This window comes from Pelobates fuscus, chromosome 7, assembly GCF_036172605.1.
Source record: "Pelobates fuscus isolate aPelFus1 chromosome 7, aPelFus1.pri, whole genome shotgun sequence".
In the NCBI taxonomy this organism is placed as follows: Eukaryota; Metazoa; Chordata; class Amphibia; order Anura; family Pelobatidae; genus Pelobates; species Pelobates fuscus.
In genome coordinates, this window is record NC_086323.1 from 5,613,515 (window position 1) to 5,625,615 (window position 12,101).

The 12,101-nt window shown below is 41.3% G+C and overlaps 1 protein-coding gene across 1 annotated transcript in view; it reads left to right on the top strand.

Moving 5' to 3' along the window:
- PRKAA2 (protein kinase AMP-activated catalytic subunit alpha 2) overlaps positions 1-12,101 on the top strand; it is a 66,286-nt gene that overhangs the window by 21,353 nt on the left and 32,832 nt on the right. Inside the window, exon 3 of the mRNA XM_063427645.1 lies at positions 7,045-7,138. Coding sequence (XP_063283715.1) covers positions 7,045-7,138 — 94 coding nt within the window. The remainder of the gene's footprint in view (positions 1-7,044; positions 7,139-12,101) is intronic.

Genomic DNA, 12,101 nt, shown 5'->3' on the forward strand with positions numbered 1-12,101 from the left:
CAGAGACTACGGTCCCATCTGCACAGATGAGGGGCTTAACATCTCCCCTTGGTGGGTTAGGCTGCCGCTGGAGAGAGGGTGTAACAAGCTCCTCTCTCTGGATGGTAAACTGCCGCTGGGGAGAAAGGATGGCACCTTCTGCTCCCTGGGGTACACACTGCCACTGGGGAGGAAGGACGACACCATCAGCTCCCTGGGGTACACACTGCCGCTGGGGAGGAAGGACTGCACCTTCTGCTCCCTGGGGTACACACTGCCGCTGGGGAGGAAGGAACGATACCTTCTGCTCCCTGAGACACACACTGCCGCTGGGGAGGGAGGACGCTGCTCTCCTCTCCCTTCACTTCACACTGCCTTCCTGGCATATCACTTTGCTGCTGGGGGGCAGGAACAACAACCTCTGCCCCCTGTAACTCAGCCTGCCTCTGGGGAGGGAGGACGACACCATCCGCTCCCTGGGGTACACACTGCCGCTGGGGAGGAAGGACGGCACCTTCTGCTCCCTGGGTTACACACTGCCGCTGGGGAGGAAGGACGGTACCTTCTGCTCCCTGGGACACACACTGCCGCTGGGGAGGAAGGTCGGCCCCTTCATCTCCCTGGGATACACACTGCCGCTGGGGAGGAAGGACGGCACCTTCATCTCCCTGGGACTTACTCTGCCGCTGGGGATCTGGGCCTGCTGCCCACCATCCCGTTGGGCCCTGTGGAGAGACCTCGGTCCCATCTCCACCTGCCTGTTGTGGTTCCTCACAGGACCAATCTATGAGGACCCCTACTTCGGGTTCTTCCTGCCGCCTCAGGGGGGGGGCAGCTAACCTCCTCGTAAGCAGCCTCTACTCTGCTGCTGTACCACTCTTCCTGCTCATCATACTCTCCGTCCATCTTTGAGTTTTGCTCAGCCATGACCTGGTTCCAGATCCCCTGGAATATGTCCATGGATATATAACCCCCATACTGGACCACTTGCTGCCTCACCTTGGCCATAAAATCATCTTCAGCGTCAGAGCCTTCCATACTTGTCTGCTCCAAGTCGCTGGATACCTCTGCTGCCAGGGGCGCTGCACGAGTGCTAACGTTGCCCTCAATTTGTAACTCCAAGGAATGGGTGTTCTGTAGCTGTCCTTCTGGCTGTAGGAACGATCCCACCGCTTGTTGGTTCCTCTGCGTCGTTCGCAGCATGAGGTACGCCTGTACATCGTTGTAGACCCGGTCTGCCATCTGCTCCGCTAGGGCTGGTGAGAATAGAGCCATCCTGCTCCTATATTCCCTGCCAAACTCGGATTCCTCCTCCTCCCTTGGAGGTGCTGCAACAGCTGCGACTCTGTCTCCTTCCATGAGCTCTGCGATCAGGACAGCCTTTGTTTTGTTGCTTGCTGTGGCGGAACCAACCTCGCCACTGGGCCCTGGAGAAGCCTGTTTGCTAGCCTCCTACCTGCTGACTATGGCCCCTGGGTTATTTGGGGCATATTGTACTTTATATTGCTGCTACTGGCCCTTTTAAAATCATCAATGGACATATTGGGACTTTTTGGGATTGTGGCGAAACCGACCTCGCCACGTGTCCTTGGAGGGGGCTGATTGCCCGCCTCTTGCCTTTGGACTATGGACCAGACTTTATGGGAATGTGTTACCCTAGATAGCTATACCATGGAGCCTATTCATATAATGAAAGACTATGGGAAAGACTTTAGCTCCATGGCAATTTTACTGTGTGAGTAGGATCTGCGCGCTATTCGGTAGTTTTGTGCGCGCAGATCCCAGCTATCTGGGGATAGGTGAAATGTCTGTGTGTTATGTGTAAAAAGTGAATTTATGTATTTTAAAGTGTTTTACTGTCTTTGTGTCCCCATGTGCTTAATGGAGTCTGTCTCTGTGCTGGGAGATAATTGAATTACTTCTCCAGCACAGAGAAGGCCCTGTAAACCTGGAATGCTGACAGGGGTTTAAAATATACTATTACTAACTTTTGAACCCCTGGTCTGATTCATGCCATTTTTTAATATGTTGTTCCCCTGAATGGATTGATTGTGGATATGTATTTTTATGTGAATGTGATGTATGGTTTTGAAGTTACAGATATTGTGTAAAAGTTATGTTTTAAACTGTATAATAAGTGGATTATCTCCCAGGCTAAGGGGAGGGGATGTGTGGGTTGTACCATATCTCGGATTGGTTATTTTATGCCTCCCCCTGGGTGTGGCCTGTATGTGTGAGATGGAAATAAAAGCCAGGCTGGATGAGCCAGTCCAGAGTTCCTGTTTTACCCTCAAAGTGATGTGTTGTCTCATTATTGGGGGAAGGATTTATTGTATGCTGTTCCAGTTGACTGCTAGGAGTACAAGCCTATTCGTATGGTTCCTATTCAATGGTCTACAGCATTCATATGCTTGGGAGAATTTAAAGGTTTCTCGGATTCGGTGATTGTGGTGTCTGCCAGAGTGCTTGGAGTCCTCAGGAAGCACTAGGAGCATCCATTAACGGAGGTACCAAGTCGGGGTGCCAGGTGATCCGTTACACTTGCTATCCTCCCTCTCGCTTCTAGTAACTCTTTTAGCGTGTCCCGTTTCAAAAGGGTATAATCCGTTTCCATTCACCGGCTGTGTAGTACGATCCCGTCGCTTGCCACCAATTGTAACGGACCGTTTCACTTACAAGAGGATAAACCCCAGTTTAGGCGATAATCCCCTTTACAAATGCACAGGCAGCTACTGCAAACACCATTCTCCCGACTGGAGACAAACGAACACTGAATCCGAGAAACCTTTTAAATTCTCCCAAGCATATGAATGCTGTAGACCATTGAATAGGAACCATACGAATAGGCTTGTACTCCTAGCAGTCAACTGGAACAGCATACAATCCAATTCCCCCAAAGAACGAGACGACACATCGCTTTGAGGGTTAAGCAGGAACTCTGGACTGGCTCACCCAGCCTGGCTTTTATTTCCAACTCACACATACAGGCCACACCCAGGGGGAGGCATAAAAGAACCAATGACATAGATGTTACCTCCCACACATCCCCTCCCCTTAGTGGGACACATAATCCCATTATGCATGCAGTTTAAAATATACTTTTACACAACTTTCCTAAAAATGGCATGGATCAGACCAGGGGTTCAAAAGTTAGTAAAGTATCTTTTAAAACCCCTGGCTTTCCAGCTCAGACTTTTTTGTTTGTTTTTTACAGAGCCTTCTCTGTGCTGGAGAAGTAATCTAATTATCTCCAGCACAGAGACAGACTCCATTAACCACATGGTTACAGAAAGACATAAAACACTTTAAAATACAGAAAGTTACTTTTAATCCATAACACACAGACATTTCACATATCCCCAGATAGCTGGGATCTGAGCGCATAAAACTACCGAATAGCGCGCAGATCCTATTCACACAGTACAATTGCCATGGAGCTAAAGTCTTTCCCATAGTCTTTCATTATATGAATAGGCTCCATGGTATAGCTATCTGGGGTATTACATTCCCATAAAGTCTGGTCCATAGTCCAAAGGCAAGAGGCGGGCAATCAGCCCCCTCCAAGGACACGTGGCGAGGTCGGTTTCGCCACATATCCCTGTTGGCAAGATTTCCAGATTGTGGTCACACGTCTCAGGGGTCGCTAGAAGGCTAACGAAAATGAGGATATTTTTTCAAACTTCCTAGTATTGTTTTTAAAGGCAGTGGAGGCATTAAACGCGGCACGCTCTGCTCATAGTCTGCCTTTTTATAAAACACTATTTATAGAAAGGTAATATTGCACCTTAAAGGAGCACTCCATGTTTATACATTGTGGGATAAGTGGTTTAATGCCCAGCCATGCTTCCAATCATCACACAGGATGAGTAGAACCGCTCGGTTGATATCAGCCATGATGTGGCTGCTGTCAGTTTATACACAGCACAGTTTGCCGTTGTGTAATCCACACTGTGTAGCGATCCTCCGGACTGTCCACGCGCGGCTGCACAATACCTCTGTATTGCAGAGGAGAGATCCATAATAGCTGTTAAAAATTAGACGGATTTCACATCAATAAACTGGAAGTAAAACTGCTAATTAACGGGTTACTCCCCTGCCCAAATTTAAAATAAAAATCAATGTTTAGTACATATGCCCTAAATGAAAACATGCATGCATTTAATTATACATTTTTCAATTGGGGTATATCTAAAAACAGCTTGTGAAACCTGCTTTTCTCTTGTCTACAGCTTTTTTGCTTCTAACAACTTTTTTGCTTCTAACAGCTTTTTTGCTTCTAACAACCTTGTTAAGATATTTATGGGGTGATACATATTAAAATAATATTTTCATAAAAATGTTAAAACAAATAATTTAATAATTTTTATTATATCGAAATTGATATCTTGGCACTTTTCCCCTTGATTTCAAACTGAGAATTACCCACTATTTTAATTCTCATAGATCCTCGAGTAAGTTTCATTAGTAGATTTTATTTCACTCATTAATCACAAATTAATTATAAAAATATAATTTATTGTGACAATAATAATAATACTATGTAACATGCTTGATAATATCAGTGAATATTTAGGTATAACATAAGAATACAATATGGCAGTGGTTTAACACAATTTATAGTTCATCTAGCAACAGTTATATTGACATGTATGCAGTTTTCAACAAGATTTACGATAGGACACTTTACTTTGAAATCAACTTAACACAGAACACAGCATCTCACAGCAGCACAGCGGAAAGCAATATAAACTTTGGCTGACAGTCAAATCACACTGAATTAACTCTTTCACTGGTGGCTACAATTCTCATAGGCAATATATCCTATTATATTGCACTTTTACAAATACAATATTCCTCATACCAGATCATTCACCATTCCTATGTCCATCCAATAAGAATAATTCCAACCAGATTTTACGTTTGCAGAATTTTACCTTCCTTAAGTAAGATTCACTATTTCTAAATTACGTAAGCCAATATATCTGGATAATTGCCTGGTATTCTATTTTTAAAGTTAAAAGTAATATAGAGTTCATTGGTCCACCTGCAGGAATGGAATTACAAATTCTATATATTATTAACAAATCAGGACTCCTTAATGTTTGGAATCACCAGATTATATCCACGTATATTCTGCCTTTTAGTAAAATCAGTCAATTTAATAGAATTAAATAAAAACAGCATAATTACCAGTTAAGTTGTAGAATTTCTATCTCAGGCTTGGAGATGTATCCCAGGAATTTTGAATGCAAGTATGATATTTAGAGATTTGTATGAAAATAGAAAAGATTTCAGAGTTCTGAAGTTGTGTTAGTTGGGAAAGACACAAATAATTAGGTTTATCCAGCTGTGGCTCCAGATGTCAGATCTTAGCTGTTAGATGTGAGTCCATTCTCAGACTGAGAGTGTACCTGAGACTGAGTGTCTGAGTCTAAGAGTGAGAGTTACAGAGTGTTTAAGAGTGTCCTCTCTAGTCACTAGTTGATAAGACCAATAGAGAACTGTGGGTGTGTCTTCCCTACTGACTATCATCTAGATTTTGGTCAGTAGATGGCACAACTACATCACAGAAAATTCTTGTCAGGGGGTCCATTTACCTTTTTGTATAATGGGTTAACTTAATTTCGTGATGCGTTTGACATCATCTTGGTTATCTTTTATGGATAACCGTCCATCAAACCTGTCAGACTTCAAAGTGTTTTCTTTGATTTTTCCAGTAAGACCGTCTACAATTTTAGCTATACGTTAGATTCCTGACACATCCTAACCTTAACCCTTCCTTACAATGGAACTTTGTAAGATTCTGTTAGTTTTTAGAAAGTAAAATTAATTAGTGTTATCTGTCATTGGTAATCATGTGTAGCACATAGTAATATTATGTATACATGTCTATTAAACATATTCCACTAACATTAGTAAATAATGACATTTCTTCATTGATAATATATCCATGAATATTCTATATTATTAACTAAGTACTATTTATATATGATTAATATGCTTATAGTAAGTTATATGTGTGTGTGTGTGTGTATATATATATATTTGTCTCTGGGTTGTTGAATTCAACCCCCCTTTTGCTGTAGACATCATGCCTTATCTCAGGTTTTTGATCTCTGCCAAATGTTTACATAAGTCGCATTCCTTAGCTCAGGCTTGAATGAATAGAGTTACAGAGAGAAAAATGTTGTGTCTGTCTTTGCACTGTAATACAAAATGGAGTCACCTCTGTTCTGATAGTGACTTACAGTATCCACTTTTAATTTCTGTCTTAACACAAAATGTCTGCCAGTATAAATATACGGACAACGTTCATACTTTGTTTCTGTCCAATCATAATCTTCCCAATGCAGCTCAATGAGAAGTCTTTACAAGGCAGGTGCTCTGGGCAATTGGTGCCTCTTGAGTTTATCTCCACTGAGCTAACCGAACCAGGAACTGGAACCCTCGTCAACTTGTTATGGTGCTGAAAGTAAAACTCTGAACACCTAAAGCAGTTTAGCTTGCTGTTTAGTATGTACACAGTGGTTTTTTTTTTCTTCATTCTAGAAAAAGTGCAGATTTTAATAGAAATTTGCACTTTTATAAATTCACCTTGTTACACCCCCCTGGCAATCGCTTCTGTTACTTCAGTCTGTGATTGGACAGCCACAGAAATTCTGGGCAGGGTTAAATAAGGAGGGCTTGCGAAGGATGCAGATAAGAGATCTGCAGCTTTTGCAAGCGCATGCAAGCTCATGACTACATTCTTACCTGTCGCATGATGGCGTTATAACAATTAGTTACTCAGATTCTTATTATTTATAATATTATATATGATTTATTTATGTGCGCTATCACCTTGTTTTTCTGCTAGTCTGTATTTTTTAATAAGTGTGTAAGTGGCCGTGCACTTGGGTGTTATCTGCACCGGTTTAATATCTATATATATATATATATATATACACACACTGTATATATCAGGGACCTATGTCTGACTTTCATCTCTCAGACATATAACACGAAGACTGGTTATATCTTTGTCTGATTCCTTGTAATTTGAGATTTGTGTGTGTTTTGTCTCAGGTACCAGGTTATCAGCACTCCCACCGATTTCTTCATGGTGATGGAATACGTATCTGCTGGAGAACTATTTGATTATATCTGCAAACACGGGAGGGTGAGTGGATCGCGTGATGTGTATCACTATATAAAATGCACCCTCTAAATTGGCATTATTGCTCTTATTCATCATCTCAAGTCTACCCAAGTGTCTCTTCTTGTGACGATACGGAGCTTCATTTGGGTCTGGGATATAAAAAGCTTATAAAGTAAGTAACAAAATATTGGAGAGAAAATGGAGAACATTTTGTAACCGTTTTAATAGAATCGAAAGATCAGATGCCGGACTACCAGCAGTGCAGCCATACAGGGGGTTTGAGGGTTTGGGGGCCTATCGAGTGACCCTCACAATTCAAGTCACTATCAGGGCATTACTATCGAGTGACCCTCACATTTAGAGCCGCTATCAGGACGTTATCCTCAATTCTAGAAAAGGAAACTTTAACCTGATATTACTACGAAAAGAGTCTAAATGGATTTATGAGTTCCAAACACAAACACCCGGTGGCCTCAATGAGGAATTTTATTTCACTCCTTTTATACATCAATAAACCTGTTAAAATTTTCAGTTTAGGTAGAAAATTCTTCCTATATCTGAACACAATGCATGAACTGCCTAATTAACTTATGATAACCAACTGATTGCCCTGTGCCAACAACTCATTAAGACATAGTAAACCATCATGACAAATGGATTCCTTCTAATATCTCAACAGTTGCACTATTTGGGCAAATCTAATTACAATGTATAAACCGCTTCCTTTTTCCTAAACGCTTTTATCTTTAAAGTACAGATTATTATACTCAAAATGTGCAACATACACTGTCAGTGAAAATTTGTCTTCCTCCCCTAGCTCTGTTTCCTTCCAGATAGGTTATTACCATAACTTAGCAATCATACCATCAATTCAATCATTCTTACCACAAAAATATATAAAATTAGGAAAAACTGGAAGATCCCTAAGAAGATCCCAATGAAACATTTGTTAATACAGTTTACTTTAAACTCTGTCTTAATAATCAAACATGAAACCATACTCTAACATCAAGAAGAATCCTTCCAAGACAACACACATGGACCACCGTCCTTTCAACATTTTGGGGGAATTAATCTCTCTGACCATTTATTCTTCTAGAGTTAAAACATGAAGTATTTCATGCGAGGGCTCTATGTCCTTCTGTTTCTGTTGAAAGGAATTAATCCCACTCTAACAACATTAGGAAAATATTGAAAACAAACAATATGTGAGAGAACATTAGCGAATCAGTACTGATTAAGTAAGATAAGGAATCAACCGAATAATTGAGTTTCACACAATCTCAACACGAGTAGTAATGAGACGAGCAATAGTGTGTGGGCTTATTTCTGCTCAACCCAAAGTTAATTCAGAAGTGAACCCGTTAACATTACTGTACCAAACAATTACAGTACGCTAGCAGTTGTAGTCATTAACCATTCCTTCAGGTCAATGGGCAAACACCATGATCCATCTGTTGGCATCCTCAAATTCATCAATTACAATACTAATGTTATGAAGTGCAAATGTACAAATAAATAAGCACCAAAAGTTAGCATCACAATCCACAATTATATTTTTAAATAACGATTACAACATCCCGACTATGGACATTGCTAATATCATCAGTAGTTAATCTAACTCACTGAGTAAAATTCCGATCTAGGAGTGACAAGTCCATTGACTATAACATCTAATAATCCCAACATGTGTGCTGCGGTACTCATCAACCCCCTTATCATACTAGGTTAATCTGCATGAATCATGTCTAACATCAACTGCTGGCACCTTCGATTTCTCTAATCAGAACCATAATTTTAAGTTACCTAAGATCAGCGGGGTTCATCATTAATAAATAGTACTATCGTCAGAACATTTTTCTCCTTACATCTCTAATACAAATAAAATGCATTCCAAATAAACATTATATACTACATTTGTGAAAGTTCACAAGAGACCCTGTACATAATAAACTCCCAGCTACGAACCAAATGGATTGACACAGTCCACGTAAATACTATCTATATTTCTATTTGAATTATATGGGCATACTAAACATAATTAAATGCTCAAAACTACTAACAAACAATCTACTTACATGAAACATAACAAAATATAACAAAGTATAAATCTGTTCCTGATCAATGCAATTAAGATGGCATTCCCCTTTACTAATTACTAAAAAATTCCTTTGAGACAAATTATTCACGTCATTCTCCATCACCAATGTGATTGGCTGGAACAATTATGACCAGTTTTGAATCTTACCAATCAGAACTCGTTCCCCTTTATAACATCGGTTATCTCCCGCACATCGGTTCCCCTCTGATGAGCTGTGGGCGAAACGCGCGCGCCAGGGGCTCTCGGTGATCCTGGTAGATAGTTAATTTAACCCCTTAAGGACCAAACTTCTGGAATAAAAGGGAATCATGACATGTCACACATGTCATGTGTCCTTAAGGGGTTAAACAAATTACTAGATCAGAAATCTGTTAATTTAACCAGGATCTCGAGCATTGCCACTCTTCATAGATCTATTGGTGGAATAGGGTCACTTATAATAGATATTATACCTCTAGCCAGATAGGTGCCCTTGAAGGCACAGACACTACTTAGTTAGACCATATAGAAAAATGCATTAAGGGACTTTCTGAAATCCTGACAGATAATTTAGCTCATTACCGAGATTGCAAGTTAATATCAATATCCCGAGCATTACTTGTCCCAAAAGATCTGTGTGTGCAGCAAATCTTTTCTGCCCACTTACATGTGTGGTGGGTGCTCTGGAAACATTAAACAGCACCTTCTATCTCAGTATATAATCATTGCTGTCATAATATAAATTACCAAACGCCAGATATTTTTTGGGGGCTTAAGTCTGTAGCAACTATTTTGTTCCGTCTTAAATTGTTATTTCATCTTATATTCAGTAGAAAACCAAGAGACAGCAGACCTTTATTAAACGAACATACGGTAGATAGAAATCTATCATGCTCAATCCAGAGACAATATCTGTCCATGAATAATAACTGTGTTCATGGAACCCTGCAATCTCATGTTGACACACTCATAACCCTAGGCATTGATAACAATTACGATTGTAGCAGTTACATCACTAGAGGTATAATGATACATTGACTGCAATTGACTTACCATTGAAATTTACTAACTCGGCAGGCTAACTCACGCACCAGATAATTACCTGCTTTTTAACCATCACTTTGAGCACTATATGCTTTGTGGTTATAAATATAACTTGCTTTATTTTTCTCATCAACATAGTTTTACTGTGAAATAATTGAAGGTTACATTTTACGTTTTATTAGGGCACTCTATTCTTCTCCTTTTTCATTACTATTTCTTTGTCAGTGGACAAACTTTCAAAATCAGCAGGGGATCAAATACTTTTTTTCCCTCACTGTATCTGTGTGTGGCAGTGTCTGTGTATCTGTGTGTGGCAGTGTTTGTGTATCTGTGTGTGGCAGTGTTTGTGTATCTGTGTGTGGCAGGGTTTGTGTATCTGTGTGTGGCAGTGTTTGTGTATCTGTGTGTGGCAGGGTTTGTGTATCTGTGTGTGGCAGGGTTTGTGTATCTGTGTGTGGCAGTGTTTGTTTGTGTATCTGTGTGTGGCAGTGTTTGTTTGTGTATCTGTGTGTGGCAGTGTTTGTTTGTGTATCTGTGTGTGGCAGTGTTTGTGTATCTGTGTGTGGCAGTGTTTGTTTATCTGTGTGTGGCAGTGTTTGTTTATCTGTGTGTGGCAGTGTTTGTTTATCTGTGTGTGGCAGTGTTTGTTTATCTGTGTGTGGCAGTGTTTGTTTATCTGTGTGTGGCAGTGTTTGTTTATCTGTGTGTGGCAGTGTTTGTTTATCTGTGTGTGGCAGGGTTTGTTTATCTGTGTGTGGCAGGGTTTGTGTATCTGTGTGTGGCAGGGTTTGTGTATCTGTGTGTGGCAGGGTTTGTGTATCTGTGTGTGGCAGGGTTTGTGTATCTGTGTGTGGCAGTGTTTGTGTATCTGTGTGTGGCAGTGTTTGTGTATCTGTGTGTGGCAGTGTTTGTGTATCTGTGTGTGGCAGTGTTTGTGTATCTGTGTGTGGCAGTGTTTGTGTATCTGTGTGTGGCAGTGTTAGTGTATCTGCGTGTGGCAGGGTTTTAGTATCTGTGTGTGGCAGTGTCTGTGTATCTGTGTATCTGTGTGTGGCAGTGTCTGTGTATCTGTGTGTGGCAGTGTTTGTGTATCTGTGTGTGGCAGTGTTTGTGTATCTGTGGCAGGGTTTGGGTATCTGTGTGTGGCAGTATCTGTGAGTAGCAGTGTCTGTATCTTTGGCAGGGTGTGTGTAGCAGAGCTCCCTGTACCCCGGCTGGGTACCTCCGCCAGAGGTGTTCCTTCCTAGCTGGGACCAGGGGAAACGGATGGGGAACTATATCTCTTAGTCCTTACAATGAATTTCCCTGTTGCATCTCCCTGCAAGCTGGAACAGCAGACACAAGGGGTTAAATCTTCCTTCCCTCCTGTAACCAGAGGACACACAGTTCTGGAGGTTAAAACACTGACCAATCTTTATTGAAAGGTTGGGGGTCCCCATTCAGTACAACACAGTCCCAGGCAGGAGGGTTACATCTCCTGCTCTGGGAGATACCAACAGTACACAGGGACACATATTGAAACACATTACATGAGGGGGGGGCAACTTTGGGGCTTCGTGCCCTGAGAAGGGAAGGGGTTACAGGGTTGAAACATACATCGTTTGATATCAGGACTATCAGATGTACAGAGCCTGAGATATCAGCGTCTAAAGTATGGGGATCAAGGCTCTGTACATCCCCGAAATGAGTTCCATGGAGTTGCTTGGTTTAGTCCGATGAATTCAAACTTCACGCCTAAACCAAGCAACAACCAATCAGCTAAGAGGGCGCAAACCAAATCGCGCAAATCAGCACTTGGGGGAGGAGAAGAGTTTCACCGCCTAATCAGAAGAAAGGGCACGAAACTCGGTTGCACCAATC